Genomic DNA, 21,627 nt, shown 5'->3' with positions numbered 1-21,627 from the left:
AAAGCTCCCAAATGGAGTATTTGTATATACAGATACGATATACATACAGTTCTTAGCTGTATATATACAGTATACATCTCTTAGCAAAAGGGATGGGGAGGACTGAAGACGTCAATGTAGTCACTTCAGCCCTGCAAGGATTCATTTAGAAGATGGTAAAGTGGAGCCTGTGCAACCTGGTGGGCTGGGAGGCTGAATTTACAAAGGTGTCACGGCCAGATGTCACAGGTCACACCTCTGCAGCTGGATAGTGATAGGACAAGGGAGAATGGTCTCAAACTGAGACACAGGAGGTTTAGGTTAGATATTAAGAGGAAATTTTTCACACAGGGTGGTGATGCATTGGAACAGGTTGCCCGAGGAGGTTGTGGATGCCCCATCTCTGCAGGCATTCAAGGCCAGGCTGGATGTGGCTCTGGGCAGCCTGGTCTGCTGGTTGGCAACCCTGCACATAGCAGGGGGTTGGAACGGATGAGCATTGTGGTCCTTTTCAACCCAGCCCATTCTATGATTCTGTGTCTTGCAAACCTTTAATGCAGAGCTTGAGTACTTCAGGCATAGTACCAAGATCCTGTGGATTTAGGAATCTTAATGTGCTGCTGCTCAGATGCGATAGGCTTCCAAAGGAAATCTCTCCCCATCTTTATTCAGTGCTCAGGATGCCAGAGGCTCAGCTCTGTGTGCTCACTGCTGGGCATGGAGAAGCAATACCACTTCAACAGGATGTAAAGGAGCAGCACTGCTGGTTCTGAACTTTTCTAACATCCCCTTGTTTGCACAGTAATGCCTATGGGACAAAGGGTGCACTGATAGTATTTCTTTTTTTCCCCTGAGAAACACAGGGCCACCAGGAAAAAGGCCCACATAAGCACTGCTCCCTGGGATGCATAGAGAGATCAAAGCCTCTACATACTGATCCTCTACCTCAGCTCCTGAAGACAGAGTTGCAGTTTGCAGTATATAAAAAATAGACACTCCTTTTTGGTACTTAAAAGGGATAAAATGAAGGAAGAAAAGCCAAGCTAGCATCAGCCACGCAGCAAATACATGTCAGTGTTTTCTAGAAAAGAAAGCACATGCTAAAGGGCTTTTGAGGCTAAGCACATGTTGCTTAAATTCTGCAAGATGTAGCATTTGCCAGAACTTTCTTCACACAAAACCAGCTCTTTTCCAGCACATACTCACACTAGGGTTGAAGGATTTAACAGCTTCTAACAAGGACCTGAGTTACCTAATGGCATGCAGCCTAGCAAAGTTAAGATTTGCTTTATGGAATATGCAGCAGAGTCCATAAAATACATCCAAGAGCAGCAAGTGTGGTCACAGCATACAGCAGAACAAAGTATCACCAAGATCAGAAAAATAATGCTATCACAAGGGATGGTGTCAGGGAGTTGCTCCAGTGCTCTGAAGTAGCTTTCCTGGATGAGTGAGCCAGCGAAGGGCTCCCTGCAGGTAACAAGGACCCCAGATCAGCACGCTCCCCCCTGGATGATGGGGGCAAGGATATCTTTTTACTCAGGAAGCTTTTACTAGGATGGCATCAAGTTTAATTTGAAGAAGGCTGTTATGTGAAAGATGTAGTTACTTCTGCAGGAAGCCTTCAGAAATGTAACCTGGGAGGTAGCACGACCACTTCTGACAGCGTTAAGATGAAGACACTGTGAACTACAAAGCTCTTAGTAATGATTTCTGGCAGGGAAACTGTTAAGATTGACCTTTTTTAAGTATTTATAATATGGGTAAGGATCTGTACATTGTTACATACCCAAACAGGTATCAATCAGAGATCCTGCAGTGCAAACCTCTGAGAAGTATATTTATAGTAATTAATTAGGAGCAATCTGTCTCAAAAGCATGACCCATTTCATGCTTCGAGTGGTATTTTATTACAGCGTAGCTGCAAGAAAACTCCATGCTCCATGAACATGCACTTGATATGCAGAAGGCAGACTTCTGCACACTGCTTATTTACACACTTAAGTTCCTGGATTTTTGTTCGAGTAGTTCAAGAAAAGTCTGTTTGTCTTCGTTACTTGGAAAGCTTCCGTCTCTTCCTCTTCCACTGTTTATTGTCTGCATCTTCAGTATCATCAGGAGGCTCTGGTAACACAAAGCCATCAGTCATTTTATAGTAGACTATTGTGGAATCTGTCTCAACTATGGCCAAGGTAATTGACAGCGGGGTGTCAGGATCATCGTGGGGGAGAGCAGCTTTCTTCATGATTTCTCTTAACCTAGAAGAGAAAAGAGTCAGTTAGAAAAGACCCCATAGCAACCTTGCACACAGGAAGAAGCTGGGTTTTGTAGGTCTCCGTACTGATGACGTTCAAAGCAGAGAACTTTTTTTCCTTCAAGTTAGTTCACAGTTTTTCCTACTGTGGATTCTCTAACTTGAAAGGTATTTTACACACTTTTATTTTATTTAATATCATTCCTGCAAAAACACAAGCCCCCCAAAAACTCCTGCAAAACTTGGGAGTAATAGAAACTTGCATTTGAGCCTTTCACCAGGGCTCCAGCAAAACTGCTATTAAAAAAGCTGGAAGATTATCCAGTAAAATGCCTGTTTTGTTCTATAAATTTGCCTGCATAGAGAAAGTGTAACATCTGCTCTAACAAAAATCCAAATTCCTATAACCATTTAGAGGAAAAAAAAATCCCCCCCAAAAAACAAAACAACAACACCCCCCACATAGAACCAAGTGACTTCTTCCATTTGTAGAGATAAGCCCTTCAGTCTTTGTGCTACAGTTCTCTATGAGCCTGTGGAAGACCCAGGAACTGAAGCCAGGCTTTTCTACCTCCCTGTCTAGACTAGAAGCCACAAGACTAATGATGTTCTTCAGGAGAGTCAGCATAAATAACATCTTCCTTAAAAATTCAAGACAAAGTTATGCAATTTTTCCTGTTCAGTTTAAGAATAATAAGCTACTTATTTTTCAGCTCGGAGCTGAGAACAGCACTGCCCCAGCAAGCACTGCTGCAGCAAGCTTCCTCCTCAGGAACCAGAAAGAATGCATTCCCATACGAGCCATGCCTCAAACACTGCAAGGCCTTCTGGCAGTGCACCTAGTGAGGAGCTTCGTGGGAGACAAGGGGCTGGGAAAGGACTGCAGCTGTCCTTACAGAATGCTGTATGCGCACAGAGCAAGAAGCCGGTGTCACACCTCAACAGCTTCTGTCTGAAGTGAGCTCTGAACAGAAGCCAATGGTGGGGCCAGGCTGCTGGCAGCAATCCCATCAGGAAAGAAGTATCCATTGTTCTTTTTGTGGCAGCAGAGGTTAACCTCTCCCTGGCCCCAGAATGAGAAACAGAAAGAAAAATAGAAAGTCAGAAAATGGCACAGCTTCCTTGGAGAAATATTTTGGGACCTCCCGAAACAACAAAGCTGTATTGAGCATGGCCTGTACTGTCAGCTAAGACTCCTTTGTATTTTCTTTAGTAACTGTTACATTTATCTTCCTACTCTTTTAGGAGGTTGGATGGACAGCCAGGCATTAGATCTACACTTCTCACAGAATCACAAAGGTTATAAATGACCACTGAAATCATCTAGTTGAACCTACCCCACCATGCCCGCTGACCACATCCCCCAGTGCCACATCTCCACAGCTCTTGAACACCTCCAGGGACACCGACCCACCATCACTCATGATTTCTTCTTACAACTTCAGGCAGGGACGCACAGACCTTTATCCCCCCACCATTTAGCACCTAGACTTAGAAAATGAGCCTCACAGTATCACAGAAGTGGCCAGGCCCTAACAGCACATTTCTTTTCTCCGTACAGGCAGCACCAAAACAAGAGCTTGCATTCATACAGACCACAACCAGCACATCTGCAGATTAGTGGGATGGTATCTTTGAAGAGAATAAGCTTTGGAATTCAGGAAGCCTGTATCAGAGGCCTGCATTTCCGCTCCTCCCTGAGGGCATCCAACAAGGATGACAGCCAGCACGCTCACCAAGTTTCTTTGCAGCACCAGACATATGAGTAGTCAGGGAAGAACATCTGGGTTTGCCCCATTTCACTGTACTTGCTACCTGACACAGATAGAAAGATGAAACATTGAAGGAAATCTATATGTTTTTAAATCCTTTTGATGTGCCTAAGAATGCAGGGGAGGTTGGGGGGGACAAGAAGTGATTAATTTTATGGTTATAAGGCATTTGAAATGCAAAGCAATGCATGCCTTGGTTCATCACCTCAGCTTGGCTCATCCACAGGCTCAGCCTGGCTACGAAGAATGGGGACAGAAACCCTGTACATGCTGTCTGCTTCAGATTTATGCCAAAGTCCTGGGAGAGCTCACAGAACAGTCAAGCATGCGTGCTGCTGCACATACAGGGGGGAGTCTAGGAGTTAAAATACCCTGCAAACACTCCTTTCCCTTCTCTCCCCTTCCCAAGGGAGAAAAGCCTCGAATGTTAAAACTGCAATACTCAGACATCACATTTCCCACACAAAAAAGGTGTGTTTTGAACTAAGGCCTCGTGAAAGGAAAAATATGTAAAGCTGGACACCACAGGAAGCATTGGGAAGCTTCAAGACCCATGAACAGAGTAAGACTAAACATTTTTCCCAAATAATTACTGTCAGTTGTACATCACATTGTACCTGTTTTTCATCCCTAATGCTGATGGTGTCTGCATGTTCAGTGCAAGCTAAATCTGCTCCCACCAACACAAACCCAAGCAGATGAAGCCCTCAGTTTCCACCTAGGAAGCAACCTCCTGCTCACCTCACATTGCAGAAGATGAAAGGAATCTAATCTCAAACACATGAAGGAGATGCTATTATACAGAAGTAAACATCTGGCATTTCTAAGGCCCTTTGCTTCAGAAAACCTTGAGGGGGTTTCTAGATACTACAAACTACATTCAGCAATGATTGCTAGTTTTCTAAAAAGAATTCATTGAAAAAGCAGAATTAACTTACTGAATGTCAAAGCAAGGACCGCCGCAGTAAGGTAACATCACTGCTAAGGTCACACTGCATCTGCCCTCAGTGCTGCCTTCAAACTACATCACAAGAGGGAATTTAGCTGTCTTCTATTAGCGTTATAAATAACAGCTTAAAAGTATGGTGGGTGAACTTCAGGCTTGAGATTTCAACTGATTGTCCAACCAGCAAAAGAGAACAGAATCATAAAGCAAACAACGCTGGCAGAAAGTTTTGTGGCCAACACAGGTATTTCAGTGGTCTATCCCATGCAGCTGCCTCTGGGAAGCAGAGAAAACACTGAGAGCTCAGAGCTGTTTTATGGAGGTTGCATAGTGCTCCATTGAGCTGAAATGGAGCTACTGCCTTCCTTACCATAAAAGCCAACGGCTTTCAATCTGTCCTTTGTACTGGGATGAATAATTCATCGCAGGCACGGCCAACCAGAACAGCTCCCTCCCCTCCATGGAAGGCAGTGCTGAGAGTCTATACAAGTTGATACAAGCACTGAAATACAAGGGAAGAAACGTGTGGTGTGGGGCAGGGGGACGGTGCGTAAATGGACGCCACTGTTTCTTGGGATTTCTTTCTTACAAGAATACGGGATGCAAGAAGAAACTCCTGTTTTTGTAATGGAAAAGAAAACAGAACCAAAGAAAATACCACTCATCAGAGGAACGAACTGAAACCCCAAGGAATATGAAGCCCTTTTTTTTTTTCCAGGGAAGCTGAAAAAGAAAACAAGTTGTGCAAAAAGGGAGAAATCAGTTTGGCAAAGTTCTGCGAGGTATGCTGGCTGTAGTTAGTTCAAGCAGTACAGCATGTCTAACTCAGCTGCAAAAGCCACATCAGTCACTTTGCAACTACTGATAAAGAATTTTTAGCTAGGAGCCACTGATGACATTTTTAATGTTTGATGTACTGTAAGAGTAAACTCAATGCTAACAGCAGAACAACTGACAAAACTGAAGCAGATGCCAAGCAGGGAGCACGTCACACTTCCACTGCATTTAAATCACAAGCGCTGCTTAAAAGCAAAACCCCCTTAGATTAGAGGAAGATCTATTTTGCAAACTATAGATTACACTTCCAACCACCAGATTTGTCTCTAAAGATGTTTATCGGCTTTAAAATTAAACATTAACAGGTTCCTTTCCTGAAATCAAGTTACCACTGTAATAAAATAGTCCATTTCCTTTTAGCCCATGTAGTAGAAATGTTAAGTCATGGCTTGAAGCAGAGATTGAGAACCTGGTGGGAAGGCAGAGCCAACCCAGGGGAGCTCAGGTGTATGCAATGAACCTGAGTGACCAAAGGGATGGAGCCAGGATCCACTCCTTCCCTGACTTCATTTAAGGTTTGGCAGTGAAGGTGAGGGCATCTCTTGGTGGAGATCTGTGTCTGAGGCCTTCCAGAGGTAAGCAGCTCTTTTTCTTCGTTTCTGTATCTGTGTTTGCTGCAGCCAAAGACTTTGCCACTCTGCTATTATCATCCCATTATAGTTACAGCCTAGAACAAACTCCACAGTCTTCATAACCAGATGTAACTGGCTTCATTCTTCAGTTCCAACACTTCCATATAACTAACAAATGGGACAGGGACATATGTAGTCTGGTGGTTTATTGCTTTGCCAATGTCATCTGTCCAGGACAGACTGTGCCTGATTCTATTAGATCCAGCATCTCAATTCTACTAGCTCCGAGACAGGACTACCTGTACTTACCTGCTTCAACCCCTCTGAGGAGTCACAATTCTGGGCATAAAGCACAGCACACACAACAGCCTGCCCTGCCTTTGGACAAAGGAAATCTTAGAGTAAGCTAAAAAAACACTGAACATTTTGTTGGGTGTTTTCAGGCCACTCATATTTATCATCTGGGTGTCCTGCTGGTAATTTCCATGCCAGCTTCACTATAGCCTTTTAAGGACACTGTCCTTGGAGTGTCAGCCAAACAGGAATCTTCCCAAGCCACCTGGGAAGGCAGAGCTTGGCAGGGTTTTGTTGAAGTGGCTTTGAGAAGAAAATCACCCCTGCAGCTCCTACCCAGGCTTACTGTTTAAGCAAGGAAATGCTGACCTGAACAGTGCCAACTGCTAGCGGCTTGTGCAGCTAGTGCAAACTTTCAAGGCCCAGGAATGAGGACAGACTATTTTCACATTCCCAACCACCTCCAATGGCTTCTGCTTCAATGTTAACTGAACTGCATTTACTCATTTCAGTAAATTCAGTATTCAGACTCATTCCTCTACCTTACAGCAAGTAACACAAAAACTCTGTTACTTTTGGACAGAACAGCGAAGTAACTAAGCATGGATGCTTTCCTGTCTACAGCTTGGGACATCAAATGAGAAAATATTATTTCAGACAGCATATATATATATAGCAAGCCTCCTGCTATCAACAGTCACAACACAGATGCCAGAACAAACAGGCAGTGACACTATAACTGTGTTTCCAATTTCTTTTTAATGAACTTCCTCTTCAGTGACGCACAGTTTTGCCTCCTGCTTCAGCAAACGAGCTGAGTTGATGCTGTCCTTTCTCTACAAAGACACACCAGGCCTCTCTGATCAGTGCTGACCTTCTAATGAAATTCCAAGCATGCACACACACGTTTTCAGTAACAGAAACTCCCAAAGCTGTTGTCAGGCAGAAGACAGTACACGTTTGTATCAAGCACATACAGGCTTTAATGAACTCACCTGGCATTAAAGCCCAACATTTGGCTCACTTCAGTGACAATGTGCTCTCTGCATTTGCTCTATAGCAAAACCTAGTCACAAACTGTACTTTTAATCAATGTGACGCATTCACTCTTTGCTTCTCTAACACACATCCTTCCAGTAACAGATTCCATGCACGCTGGTGCCAGCAGCAGAGCAAACAGCATCACCACAGAACAAACAAGTCCAGAGGCTCCAAGTGAAAAGCCCCAGTGAAACAGTACTAGATAGGACATACATACAGCACATCATCTCCCTGTCATTAAAAACTAATTAGAACATACTTGCTGGCATTGACTCAATTCCTAGGAATCAAAGTTTCCAACCTAAGTGGAAACCCACTATGTTAAACAAACACAGCAACTCTGCACGCAGGAGTAATTTCTCAAAGGCCCCCTATAGCAACTTGCTGCTCAGTATATCATTCTGCAAGTCCTGTAAGCAGATTTGCTCTATCACACCATATCTATAAAACTAAGCCTACAAGAAATGACCAGTGTTGGCCAATGGAAGACTCTTCAGCAACTAGATAGCACTCAAATCGATCAGTATCTGCTGAGTCTTTTTCTTTCCCCTCAAAATGAACTGTTTCTGAAGATATGCTCTTAGGAAAGCGCACAGCAGAATTAAGATGTAAGTTTGTTCGCTGAAAACTGATTTGTCACTCCTGAAGCCTAAGAAAAAGCAGAAAACATAGAGTATCTAAAACATACTGTCAGAATCACAGCTCAAAGGATAGCTGAGCATTAGATTCTCAGTAAGCATGATGCATTTCCAGGTGAAAGCAGCCAAATTATGCTATCCAACCAAAAAGCTAAACAAATGTAGCACACTAGGCTTATCCTTGAGATTCAGCAATTAAAAAGTTTATTCAGAGAGGTCCAGAGGGATTTATGTTCCTCTTTGGTACTTGAAAGCCCAGTGACTTAAGGTATTATCAGCAAACACACAGCATAAGAATGTTCAAAACATAAGCTGTGAAGGTCTCATGTTCTGACCTTGTCTCTCCAACGCACGCTTTGATATTCACTATTACCTCCTACAACACAGGCAACTTCGAAACAATCCAGAGTGCTCAACAGAAGGAGCTGGGTGCTGCAGGAAGCTGACATCCAAGGCTTGCCACTTCCAGGGAGGGAGAAGCAGAGACTGATGCAACTTAGAAAGAGAGAGCAATCTCAACTTGAAACACACATTCGCAGCACTCAAAATAACTTAGCTCACAGATTAAGATACTGCTTTCCTTGTTTCCTCCCAATTCCCCTGGGCTGAATTAATAGCCTCTTGTCTAGTCTTCTTTTCATCCTGCGGGCAATGGGATCCAAACACTGAGCACAGCCTCACCTCTCATGGCTTACTAACACATCCGCAGGTATCGGTACCATCACTTGGAGATCTCCCTGTTCTCTTTCACGGGCATGTAAACATACGAGCTGCAGTTCTGCTAATCCAACATGCTTCACTTCATGCCAGCTTCTCCCTAAAAAGGTCGATAGTTGATGAGAAGGATCAGGACACAAAACACAAGTTTCATTCATTCAAATATTAGGTTTCAAGTTTTATTTAACATCTTTGGTTGTTTCCCTCCCTCTCCTCACAGGGCATTTCCCAGGAGAGACAAATAGCCCATTCACACGCCAAGTTTCCTTTCTGAGTGCTCCTATGGAACATTTATTACACTGCCTTCCCGCTTTTCAGTTAAGCCAGTTTGGAAGAGTTTGCAGAGCTTTAGAATCATAGAATCCTTAGAGTTGGAAGGGACTTTTTGAGATTCCCTGGTCCAACTCCCCTGCAGTGAACAGGGACACGCACAGCTCCATCAGGTGTTCAGAGCCTGGTCCAGCCAGGCCTTCAAAGTCTGCAGGGATGGAGCACCCACCACATTTTGGGGTAACCTGTGCCAGTGCCTTACCGCCCTCACTATAAAAGACACTCTTCATTATCACGTAACTCTATTCCACTCTTGTAAGGCTCCAAAAGCTCGTCATAATTATTGCCACTAGGCATCTTTCTTTCCTACAGGAATCTTTGCCCTTTCCAGCTACCAGCATCCTGATCAGGCCAAGGCACTTCTGCCCATTGCTAAACTGGACTCTTAGGGAGATGCTATGATTTAGTAGTTTTGATTTTAGCATATAGAAGAGCATTCTATTGCCACAACAACCACTGAACTTGTAACCTCTCCTTTCTACCTCCCTCTTTCTTCCCCTGCTTCTATCCTGGCACTGCAGCTGTGGCAGCTGGCCGAGGCAGGCTCTAATCTTTGCAAAGGCTCTGTGCAGGCGCGTGACAGGGATCCGAGGTGCCAAAACACTGTGTTTCTTAGGGAACTATCACTGCGTGAAGTTTCAAAACCACTGCCAAGGACTTTTCTAGGAAAGGCTCTGCCAGTGCACAAGCTTTCATAACACCTGAGTACATGTGAATGCATTTTTGCTACGCCTGTCCGGTCGGTTCATTCAATTACCTTCCAGGAGGTCCAGGTACACCAGGAACGCAGCATAGATCTGAGAGCTGTCGGATATATCGAGGGACATCATTGCTGTGAACTGAATCACAGAATCACAGAATGGTCACGGTTGGAAGAGACCCCAAGGATGATGAAGCTCCAACCCCCTGCCACATGCAGGGCCACCAACCTCCACATTTAGTACCAGCCCAGGCTGCCCAGGGCCCCATCCAACCTGGCCTTGAACACCTCCAGGGATGGACGGGGCATCCACAGCCTCTCTGGGCAGCTGTTCCAGCACCTCACCACTCTCAAAGAAAATAACTTCCCCTGAAATCCAACCTCAATCTTCCCTTCCTCAACTTAAAACCATTTCCCCTTGTCCTGCTGTTATCTACCCTTTCAAAGAATTGATTCCCCTTCTGTTTGTAGGCTTCCTTTAGGTACTGAAAGCCAAAAGGCAGCCTTGCTCAGGGGAAGCTGCAGTTACAGCCATACAATGGCCAAACCCACAATCTGCACAGCCATCCAATGAACCCGAAAGCAGCTGGAGGGGCTGACAGGACACGAAAAACAGGAGCAGTCTGCTAAGAGCTTCTCAAGAGCTTTTCTCCCCCCGTTTTAGAAAAAGGGAATCAAATAAATAAGCGACAGAGGAAAACACAACTATTTCTGGAACAGAGCTGGCGCTGGGAAGGAAGAAGGGCTCTGAATTTCTGCCGCAGAACATCAACACCAGAGGACCGCCAAACCAAACACCTCGTGTCGGCGGCACGGGGAGCCGCGAGCTTCGGCCCTCCGCCTCCGTCCCCGCACAGCGGGCAGCCCGACCCGCCCCCAGCGCACGCCCGGCCGTACCGTGGGATGAGCGGCCATCCAGTCGCCGCTCCCCCCCGCCCAGCCCTTCTCGGCCCCCGAGCCGCCCTCCGCGGGCCCGCACGCCTCGTCCGCTCTCCCGGCCGCCGGCTCCTCCATGCTTCCCTGGTGCAACGCGACCGCGCTCCGGGCGGCACGGCACGGCTCTGCCCGCCGCTGTAGTTCCGCCTCCGCGCCGTTCCTTCACGGCTGCGGGGGGAGCGGCACTACGGGGTGTGTGTGGGGGAGAGGGAGGAGGGAAGGAAGAGTCAAACGGGGAAGGGGGCAGGGGAAATGGTTTTAAGTTGAGGGAGAGAAGATTTAGGTTGGATGTCTTTCCTATGAGAGTGGTGAGGTGCTGGAACAGCTGCCCAGAGAGACTGTGGATGCCCCGTCCATCCCTGGAGGTGTTCAAGGCCAGGTTGGATGGGGCCCTGGGCAACCTGGGCTGGAATTAAATGTGGTGGTTGGTGGCCCTGCATGTGGCAGGGGGGTTGGAGATTCATCATCCTTGGGGTCCCTTCCAACCCTGGCCATTCTGTGATTCTGTGAAACGAAAGCAAAAGCAAATAGTGTGCTGTTATACCTCAAGTCCTTCTGCGCAGGCAGTTCTCCTCCCAGTCCATCCATGTATCTGGGATTGCCCCAGCACCTTGCACATGGCTGTGTTGACTCTCATTAGGTTCACACGGGCACATTTCTCAAGCCTGTCCCTCTGGATGGCATCCCTTCATCCTGTTGCACCAACTGCACCGCTCAGCATGGCACCATCAGCAAGCTTGCTGAGGGTGCACACAAGGCAGACCTGGGAGCAGCCGGATGGCGGCACTGCTTAGGGGAAACACCAGGACTGAGCTGGGGATGCTCAAATCAACACAGGGCCTTGCAAGAAATGCACGGTCGAATGGGGGGAGGGAGGGTTGGTCCCTGTGTATGTGAGAGTGAAGCATAGAACCACAGAATCACCAAGGTTGGAGAAGACCTCCAAGATCATCCAGTCCAACTGTCTACCTATCACCAATGGTTCTCACTAAACCCTGTCCCTCAACACAGCATCTAAATATTCCTTGAACACCTCCAGGGTCAGTGATTCCACCACCTCTCTGGGCAGTCCATTCTAGCAACTGACCACACTTTCAGAAAAGCAATTTTTCCGAACGTCCACAGAATCGCCAGGGTTGGAAGGGACCTCAAAGGATCATGAATCTCCAAGAGTGGGTCCTGGCTTATGAAACAACACAGGGCGCTGTGGCCCAGCTGGAGCAGCCGTGGCTCAGTGCGCTGGGAAGAGCTGGGTGCCAGCCCTGTGTGTCACACAGCAGCACAATTCCTCCACATTGAGGGGTCCCAGGGCTGCAGCAGCACAGTGTGTGCCTGGCTCCTGTGGGACTTGAATCCCTTTGTGCAGATGCCAAAGCTGTTCCTTCTGTGTGGTTAATGAAGCCGAGCAGCACAGTGAAGTGTGGCAAACTGAGCGTGAAAGGAAAGCCTCATTAATGTATCATTCTAGAGGAACAATTAGAAAGATGTCATGAAGGGCAAACAGGAGGAACGTGTCCTCCTTAATTGTTCCGGTGGATGCTTACAGACTGCAGAAGGTTCTCACATTGCATCGTCTCTGGAGACCTTTTACAGGAGTTGTGATAGGAGCTCAGGGGAGAACTCATCTCTCTCCCGCTGCCTGAATGGAGGCTGCGGTGACGCTGGGGCCGGCCTCTGCCCGCAGCTAACAGCGGTAGGGCGAGAGGCGGTGGCATCCAGCCGCGCGAGGGGAGGCTCAGCTTGGCTACCGGGCTATTCCTCAGCAGCCCCGCAGGTGCGCGGAAGCCACGCGAGGCGTAGCGCGGACCCCTCCCCGCCTCCACCTGCCTGCCCGCCCGCCGCCGGCCCCGCCTCGCAGCCCGTGGGGGCGGGCCGAGCCGCGCCGAGCGGAGCGGAGCCGGGGGAGCCGCGCTGCCCACAGGGCCGGCTGCGGGGCTTCGGGCCGCCGCCGCCGCCCCTCCCCGCGGCCCCGCATCGCCGCCCCGCGCCCATCATGGCTGCGTGCGCAGCGCCCCGCGCCCCCTGTCCCGTTCTCCTCCTCCTCCTCTTGCTCCTGCTGGGCGGCTGCGGGGCCAGCCTGCCCCCCGAGCCGCCGCCGCCGCCGAGTCCCGAGCTGCAGCCGCAGCCCCTGCCGGAGTCGGCTCTGCGCAAGCCCACCGTGCTGCTGGCCATCATCGCCCGCAACGCGGCCAGCGCGCTGCCGCACTTCCTCGGCTGCGTGGAGAGGCTGCGCTACCCCAAGAGCAGGATCGCGCTTTGGTAAGGAGCCGGGGCCGCGCGGTGCTGCTGCGATGGGGATGGAGCGAAGCCGGGCAACACGCGCTGGCTGAGCGCCGCTCCGATGCCGCGAAACGCAGTGAGGAGGAGCGGATCGGGCGCTGTGCCTCCCGCTGATTGCTGCGGGTGGGCGTCGAGAAGGGGCGCTAACATGGGCTGTCTGCTGGGGGATGCCTGCCCGAGTGGATCTGGGAGCGCGGGTGTGCGGCGAGCGGAGGGTTGGAGCCGATGGGGACTGCGCAGTCCGTCTGCGGAGGGGGAAAAAAATCTCTTATCTAGATGTTAATGGTGAGAGCGACGGGACCTGCCTTAAATAGGTACCTTGATACACGTGGAAAAGGGGATGTAAGGCCTGACCTGCAGCTTGATGAGCTCCCGCTCCTGTTTGCTGAAAGTATCCCAGTGCGCAGGGTATCTGGGGCTATGCGCCCTCCCCACTGCCCCCAGCCACGGATGTGGGTGCAGTGGGTGTGTGCCATGCCTACCAGTGTGCAGGCTCATAGGAGTTCTGCTGTTCTGGATCTCATCCCATCACATAGGCCCTCAGAAAGAGCAAAGAGGCGCTGGCCCAGGCTGCCCAAGGTGCTGGTGGAGTCACCGTGCCTGTTCAAAAACCGTGGAGACATGGCACTGAGGGACGTGGTCAGTGGGCATGGTGGGGTGGGCTGGGGTTGGCGTTGGGGGTCTTAGAGGTCTTCTCCAACCATAATGATTCTGTGTGAGCAGATGCCATCAGGTCTCTGCACAACTGTGTTGGAGCAAGGTGTGCTCTCTCAGTGTTTGTGGGATGCAGCAGGAGCTGTAGGTGTGGACCTGTTGGTCAGAGCGGAGCTTGGCATGCTTCTTGCTGTAAAAGTGCAGAATAAAGGTTTGTTTTTGGTTTATTCAAAGTCCTGCAGAACACTGATTGCCTCTACGACCCTTTTTTAAAAATGTATTTCTTGCATTATGCTTAATTGGCTTACTGTCTCTGCAGTGTAAAAGTGTTTGTGAGGATTGTTTATGAGATTATGACCCAAGATAACTTAAAAATGTGCCAGTTTCCATAACAAGTGGGGTGGTACTCTTAAGAGGACTGTGTGCAGACACAAGGCATGGATAGCCTGGAAAAACTTGTGCTGAAAATGGCAAGCTTTTCAAAACAAGAATGCCTAAATGTCACGGCAGTTGAAAAGGCACTGCAGCCCTGGGGAGCTGCACCAGAGAAGCAGCACCTGCAGAGGTGGCAGTTCCTCAGTAGGTTTGGGGACACTGGGACATGAAGAGCCCCCTGAGAGGGGGCCCACTGAGAAGAAATGATAAATAAAATATAGGTTGGAAAAGACCTCTGTGATCACCGGCCTCCATAGCTGAGCGAGTGCTTTCCGTGGCTGGATTCCAAGATGTCCCATGTCCCTGTGCTGTGCCTTTGGGCTGAGTGGCAGTGGAGTGGTGGCTATTGCATTCCTTTGCTGCCACTCGTCTTATACTTAAAAGCTTCTGAAATCAGCATTCGGAAGTACCCAAATGTGGATCTTCAGAATGCAAATTAGAAACATGTATCATCTCTTTAACTTCCATATGGGCTCTGTATTGCTTGAGGGCTTAAATTCAGCAGTGGATTCCTCAGATTTCTGAGGTGGAAGTTTTGAGTGACAGCGAAGATGGGTCAGAAGATGAGGAATGAGTTTGAAGCAGACATGGAATTTGTGTGTCAGTATGTGCCAGTCCTCGTTAGCCTGGTCCCTAACAAGCTGTACTGCAGGCAGCCTTGTACTCCGTTCTTCCCCTTGGTCCTAATGCTGATTTGTGGTGGTGGTGAGCAGCCTGGGAAAGACTTGCTGGCTGCATACGCCCTAATGAATTGAGCAGGCTGCTTGGTTGGAGGCCAGCTGGCACGCTGTGACCCGGGTCCTTGCAGTTAAACACTTCCTTCCCCCTCCAGGAATTGGGAGGCCTGTTGGGAATGGACCCTTGCTTGCAATAACCCTGGCCACTTTGGGGGTTGTTTTTCTTGTTCTAAACAAGTGTATAGATGGATTTCTTTCAAAGAAATAAACCCACTCAATTATAGGCTGTGGATGCTCCATCCCTGGAGGTGTACAAGGCCAGGTTGGATAGGGCTCTGGACAACCTGGGCTAGTATCAGATCTAGAGGTTGGTGGTCCTGCCTGTGACTGGGGGTTGGAACTTGATGATCCTTGGGGTCCCTTCCAGCCCAAGCCATTCTATGATAGATAAGGACCATCTTGGCTGGAGTGAGCAGAGTAAAAGTTCATGTATTCAGCAGTTACTGCTCTGGCTTACACTTCCCTTATGCTCAGATGAGGTGTTGGTGCAGCAGGGAAAGCTGTCTGTAATTTCACCTTTAAATGCCTGTTAGCGAGGGGCTGTTTGCTGTCTCATCTTTTAGCACCCCAGGGATTAAGTACCTGTGTAAATGAGTTGGCCCTGAGAAGCAGGAATTGGGTTACTGTTGAAAGCCTGAGCCTGTCCTGCAGAATGGAGTGTCCTTGTGCTTCAGAAATGGTAATGTGAGCTGGGAGGTGGGGATGGAAGGTGGGGGTGTTGGGTCACTGGGGATGCTGTAGCTGCTCCAGGGAGAGTGTGGCTTGGACTCCGAAGAGTGAGTGGTAGCCAAAATTAGAAGCTGATGAGATCAGTGTAATAATGATAACTTTCATAATTACACATCATTAGTCTACAGCTAGCTCATGATACCATATCTGAGTGTCTTCTTATTCTGCAACAGTTTACTTTTAAATGTGAGGAATTCCACATGAAGATACTTGCTGGAAGATGCAGAGACCATTGGAAACCTTGGTGGGTGTTAGGTCTCCCTGGGAGGCACTGGCTTTCAGGTTTGCTTCTGTTGGTCGCATCTACCTTCACAGCCAGCATCACTTGGTTGGGAGTGCTGAGGCTGCGTCTTGCTGGCTCTCATCACAGACTAACGTGGAGTGGGATGGGACCTGCACAGCCTTGGAGCTGTGAGTCCAGTGACTAACATGTTGTGCAACATCCTGTGCTAATCTCTCCTCCACAGGCCTTGCACTGAAGTAACAACATCAAGAGAAAGTCTAGGAGTAAAATACTTTACTTCCTAGCTGGGAAAACTGGGAAGAAAGGCTGGGTAACCTACATCAGAGTTTTGACTTGGTTAGGACCAGAGAGAGTATTCCTAATTGACATTTCTTGATTCTTCCTCCTTACTGAGGCCATTTTTACACTTCAGTGCTGTAAATATGTGTAAGAAATGGAAAATTGTGGAAGGCTGAACAATGATCCCATCCCAATATCCACAGTAACTTTGTCCTTTGGGTCTGCCTCGCTTATCCAGGCCTTGGCAAACTTACGGAATGACATCATGAAATCCTCCAGCAGAAGCATTTGATGGGAAGCCGAAATTACGGCTGTGCCTAACTGAAGTCTGCACAGCAAGGCTTAAACTGCTCTGCTGCAGCTGAACTCTTCACAGAGCTGTGAGATGGCAAACATTTGCTGGGTAGCAGCAATTTCTCTTTTTCTCTTTGCCTGCTGTGCTCTTAAATTGCCAGATCTGATGCCGCTTTTGTTGTGTCGGAGAGCATCGTGCCTCATGTCGTGTACTAGGGTTCACAAGACAAGAGTGTGAATGTTGGGGTCTTTCATAATGAGTGCTTGGGGAGTGATCATACCATGAGAACATGTAAGCACTCTCTGGAACTAGTTAATGTTATATGTTGTGGGGCGTGTTTAAAATTGCTTTGTGTAATTCTGTGTGTTTCGTATCTTTCAAAATGCAACCATTTATTTGGACTGCTGCCATCTGAGATGGCTGTACCTTATTGTCCATTTATCTCCTTCTTAGGGAATGGTTTGCTAGGTGCCTTGTGATGCTGCTTTTTTATGTAGAGGGGAGATAACAGTATGATACTGTGCTGTTACAAAGAAACAGCATGGGAGAGAGGGTGTTGTCAAATGTTATTTCTTACTAGAAGCTTTTGGATGCTTTCAGATGTCAAGGGGAACTAATTTTCAGGATTGATTTGATATTTATTAAGTATAAAGTAGGGGTGAGAAGACCTCAAAGAATCCTCTAGTCTGTTTCTGCCCAGGATCCCAGGGGACAGAGGGAGCAAATTATGGGGCACAGTATCCTGCCTGGCTGGCTGCAGTGTGCACACTGAGCTGTGGGTTGAAGGGCATTCCTCATCTTTTACATAAAGCACTGCAACACCTGCAGCTGTTTATCTGAGTCCTTTGAGACTGAAAGTCTTCATGTTCGGGGTCAGGATGCTGTAAAAATAGAGCAGAGGTACACATGGTGTGCAGAACACGGGGAGCTGCCCATCACTGGCAGTGCTGTGGGGCATCCCAAGAGGGATGTGTGAGCCGTGGGGTAGGGACAGGGCTGTGATGAGCACAGGGGGCTGCTTGTGTTGGCACCTGGAATGTCCTTCCTTGGGGTGACAGCTCAGGCTTTGTGTTATTCCAACCTATTGGAGTGCATTTCATTTCCTTTATTTTAATGAAGCATAGCTTAGGCTGATGACGTTTTTAGCTTCATCTTCAAAGGTGGATTAGAGCTAATGGGGCCCACATGCATCAAGATCTCAGGCTAAAGGAAGAAATAATAACAGACATAAACAAATGGCTTAACGTTGTATTGGAGACTGAGTAAGGAGGGCTTGAGCTGTGCTGGTGCAGTTCCTTTGAGAGGGGTGATCATTTATTTGGGACAAACAAAAAGCTGGGAAATATCACCTTGTTCAGGAGTGACATTCTGTTTTTTACGTGGTTAATATATCTTCCCCTCTTATTAATGTGTAACGGGGAAACAGGACGAAAAATGAGAATGTTATTTGGGGGATTGTAGCATGTTTTGCCAAAGCCATGTTCTTTTCCAGGGTCTCTTCAAATGCTGGCACTGCTGAAGGTGTCAGCTTTGGTGTTACCCCTCTTGTCCCTGTGTTGTGACACGTGGAAATAAACCGGTTGCTCGCTGTGAACTCTTGTTGCCTGTATGTGCTGGTAGGAATAGCACATCTCTTCCTAAGCAAAAGCAGATCCTGATCTGGGCCAAAAAATGCATTAAACTCGAAACCGTCCCACCTGCTCCCTAGGGCTTAGGTAGGGGAGCCCAAATGCTGCAGCTGGGTTCACATAAGCTCTTTCACATCAGTGTTGAAAGGCTTCAGCTCCAGCAGGGATTGGTTTTTCTCTGAGGCGGAAAAATAAGATTTTCATTTATGCGTATTTTCAGCCAGGCTGCAGGCTTCCCCCTTCGTTTGGAAAGGACTGCTTACTTGTTTTTCCTCTTTGATCCCACCGCAGGGCAAGGCAATGCGTGGCTCTGCTCTGAATTTTGCCCACTGGCAGCTGAGGTGGTGTGAGCTGTGGGCTGCGTGGGAGCTGACAGCAGGTGGCTGTCTGCTGGTGGCACAGCAGAAGCTCAGTGTGGCTGCTTGCTCAGCAGCTGTTCCCAAATGAGATAACAGCACTGTTGCCTCTGGGAGCAGCCCAGGAATTTAAAGCTGCAGCTTGTGTTATTTCCTCAGTGTTTTCAGGCATTTGTGTCCTTAGAAGGTACCTAGGAAAACTGGAGGAAAAGGCTGTTTTCCTGTGCTCGTGCTTTGATGTGCTAATTATGACATGGAAGTTGAATGTGTAACTCTGCCAAATGCAAACGCTGATTTTTTTTTTTTTTTTTTTTTTTTTTTTTTTGGCTTGTTTGTTGGTTCAGAGGCATGTATTATACCCCAGGAGACTTCAACCAAACAAATCAGAGCTCCCATAATCAGACTGATGGCCAGAAGGAGCCTCATGGCAGGGCCCTGGGACAACAACAGCTTGGGAGCTTGGGTTTTAGAGAACCAGAAGGAGCAGTGAGAAGTCCTTTGTTCCTCTCATTGTGTTGAGAGTCAAAGAGGAACGTGAAATGCAAAGTTCTGCTGATGTTACTGATGCAGCAGCAGAGCTCTTCTCCCTCCCTTAATTATCAGCACTTAGTTTATGGAGGGATGCTGAAATGTTACGCCACTTCTGCATCAAAAATAAACAAATGCATTCAGTTGAGATTGAAAACTCTTTGGAGAGGAGCCACTGTATTATTTTATTTTTTATCTGTTTGGTGCAGAGCTGAGGAGCACAGGTGTGGGGTGCTGACCTCAGCTGCACTGACTCTGGCTGTAGCTGTGAGCTGTTTCCCTGATGAGCGCTGGAGTGTGGTCCTTGGCTGCCTCCTCCTGCTGCCTGCCAGCAGGGAAGTGACTTTTGGGGGGAGATCTGTCTCCCAGCTGCAGTGCTGTGTGGGAAGATAAATAAATGCTGCAGCAGAAACAGCCCTGGAGGGGCACGCTCAGGGCTTGGGCTGGCATGGTGAGCTAGCAGCGTCCCAGGAGCCTGATGTGAGATCCCAGGGCCCCAAGGTTTTGCTGCACGTACCCTATGTGGGAGATTCAGCACTGAGATGTGTATTAATGCTATGAACTCCCCTTGAGGATTAGTGCAGAATGTGCGTTTGCTCTCAAAAATGCTTCTTAAATGATTGGTTTTGTTCCTGTAGCCTGACACTGTAATGTGCAAAGACAATGACAAAAATGCTGTGAAGGGAAGCAAAAGGCACGGCAGTTATGTGCACAGGTCAGTGCACTCAAATAGCTGGTGCCCCAGAGCCCCTCTGTGCTGGGGGATGGAGGGCCAGAGTGGAAATGGCACTGCTGGGGCCAAGGCTTGTGTTGTCTTCCCAGACACAAACAGAAGCCTTGCTGGGTCTCATTTCTACACACTGGGAGGTTAGAAAGAGTTCTGGCGTCTATAAGGAAGAATGAAATATTCTGTTCCTAATTCTTGTCTAGATTTGGCTAGAAAGGTGGCCTGAAAGACTGTGGTGGTTCCATCCGTTGTTCAACTGCAGCGATCAGAAGGGTTGGAGTTGAGATCCCAATTAGCACTTGGGAGGGAAAGGCCCAAGAAGTCACAGCTGTAGGTGATGAGAGGCCCTTGCTGGTAGCAGCAGTGTGTTTGGTGTTAAAGTGGTATTGGCTCACTGGGTATCGCTGGGAAGGTCAGGTTGGGGAGGAGGCAGATGCCATTTGGGATTGATGCCTTTTGTTCTGTCTCATGTTGGAGTTTGGTCTCTTGTAACAAGTAGGATTGTGAGTAGCTCTGGGGATTAGGTTTATGATGGAAGAATGGAGAGTTTTAAGGTTGTAGCAAGCCTTATTGAATTTGGGTTTGGAAAGGAATGTGTGGTCAGCAGGAGCACAGTCCTTGTATTCTCTGTTATGGTACAGTTTATCCATTACTTCTAGTAATGGCTAGGGGATGTGAAAGTTCTGGCACTCAGGTCTCTGCTGGATTCTGCTGCTTTTGCAGAGTTAAGAGGTTTCTTGCATGGGTGGGTGGAGGTGCATTCTGTTTGGGCATAGACGAGGGACCTCTTTACCATGGCTGGATTGGCTTGGAGGTTAGCCTTCAGGTTTTGAAATCAGTCTTAGTGACTGTCAAGTAAACCTCATGGCCCAAAGCAGTTTCTGGATGCAGTGTGTTCCAGATGATACATGGCTTCTTCAGTAGGAGGCTGCTGTTTAGTTGTATAGATGACTGGCTTCAGGATTCTGGAGGACCCTCCTCAGACTCTTCTAAATAGCTTAGTGGAGAGTAATAACTGCTTTTGGGTCTTCTGCTTCTTCAAATATTTTTTTCCTCCAGCGCTTGCTGATGGAGCCTTTGGTTATGCTTATTTTTCAAAACAATCTGAAATGAATACTGTGTATGTGACTGGAATATGAAAATGTCACTGCTTTCAAATATTTTCTCTTAATTTATTATGAGTGCAAATCAGGATTTAAGTATAAATTACCATTTTAAGCCACAGAGTGGGCTCATGTTACACTTTTAATGACTTAGCATACGCGCTCTCTTCTTTCCCTCCCCCCATCCTTATTTCTCACACAAACAAGTCAGTTGTTGCTTCCACAAAGTCTTGTCAATGAGTTGTTATTTCAGACTGGTGAGCTCATAGCTGTCTGCTGGCAGAACTCTGCTCTGACTTCTTCCCACAAACTAAGGCTGCTGCCAGGATTTTTTGCCTCATACCTGAGCCTTGAAGGAAGCTCTCACAGAGTGAGAATCAGACTGCTATCAGAGGGGTTCTAGTACGAGCATCACAACCTGTCTTTTTGGACCAGCCTATCTTCATATATAATCATAAAGTTGGTAAAGTTGGAAAAGATCTTTAGATCCCCAAGCCCACCTCACCAAGCCCACTGAGCACGTCCTTCAGTGCTCCATCTCCATGGTTCAGGAGCACCTCCAGGGATGGTGACCCCACCACCTCCTGGGCAGCCCGTTCCAATGTATTGCCACTTG

At 47.8% G+C, this 21,627-nt stretch overlaps 2 protein-coding genes across 2 annotated transcripts in view; one reads left to right on the top strand and one right to left on the bottom strand.

Moving 5' to 3' along the window:
• Positions 1 to 2,032: 2,032 nt before the first annotated feature.
• On the bottom strand, positions 2,033 to 11,094 carry TSEN15 (tRNA splicing endonuclease subunit 15; the record flags this gene model as incomplete). Its single annotated transcript, XM_079535267.1, has 4 exons — positions 2,033 to 2,237; positions 9,015 to 9,150; positions 10,138 to 10,219; positions 10,978 to 11,094. The coding sequence occupies 4 exons, from the start codon at positions 11,092 to 11,094 to the stop codon at positions 2,033 to 2,035; spliced, it is 540 nt and encodes a 179-aa protein (XP_079391393.1).
• A 1,915-nt stretch (positions 11,095 to 13,009) lies between these two features.
• Positions 13,010 to 21,627, top strand: part of COLGALT2 (collagen beta(1-O)galactosyltransferase 2) — a gene marked incomplete at both ends in the record, with an annotated part of 32,181 nt that continues 23,563 nt past the window's right edge. The window contains one exon of the mRNA XM_079535483.1: positions 13,010 to 13,275. Coding sequence (XP_079391609.1) covers positions 13,010 to 13,275 — 266 coding nt within the window. The remainder of the gene's footprint in view (positions 13,276 to 21,627) is intronic.

The sequence above is a fragment of the Tetrao urogallus genome, assembly GCF_951394365.1.
Source record: "Tetrao urogallus genome assembly, chromosome: 5".
Lineage (NCBI taxonomy): Eukaryota > Metazoa > Chordata > Aves > Galliformes > Phasianidae > Tetrao > Tetrao urogallus.
The sequence above is the reverse complement of the archived record's forward strand: the minus strand, read 5'-3'. Positions and strand labels throughout refer to the sequence as shown.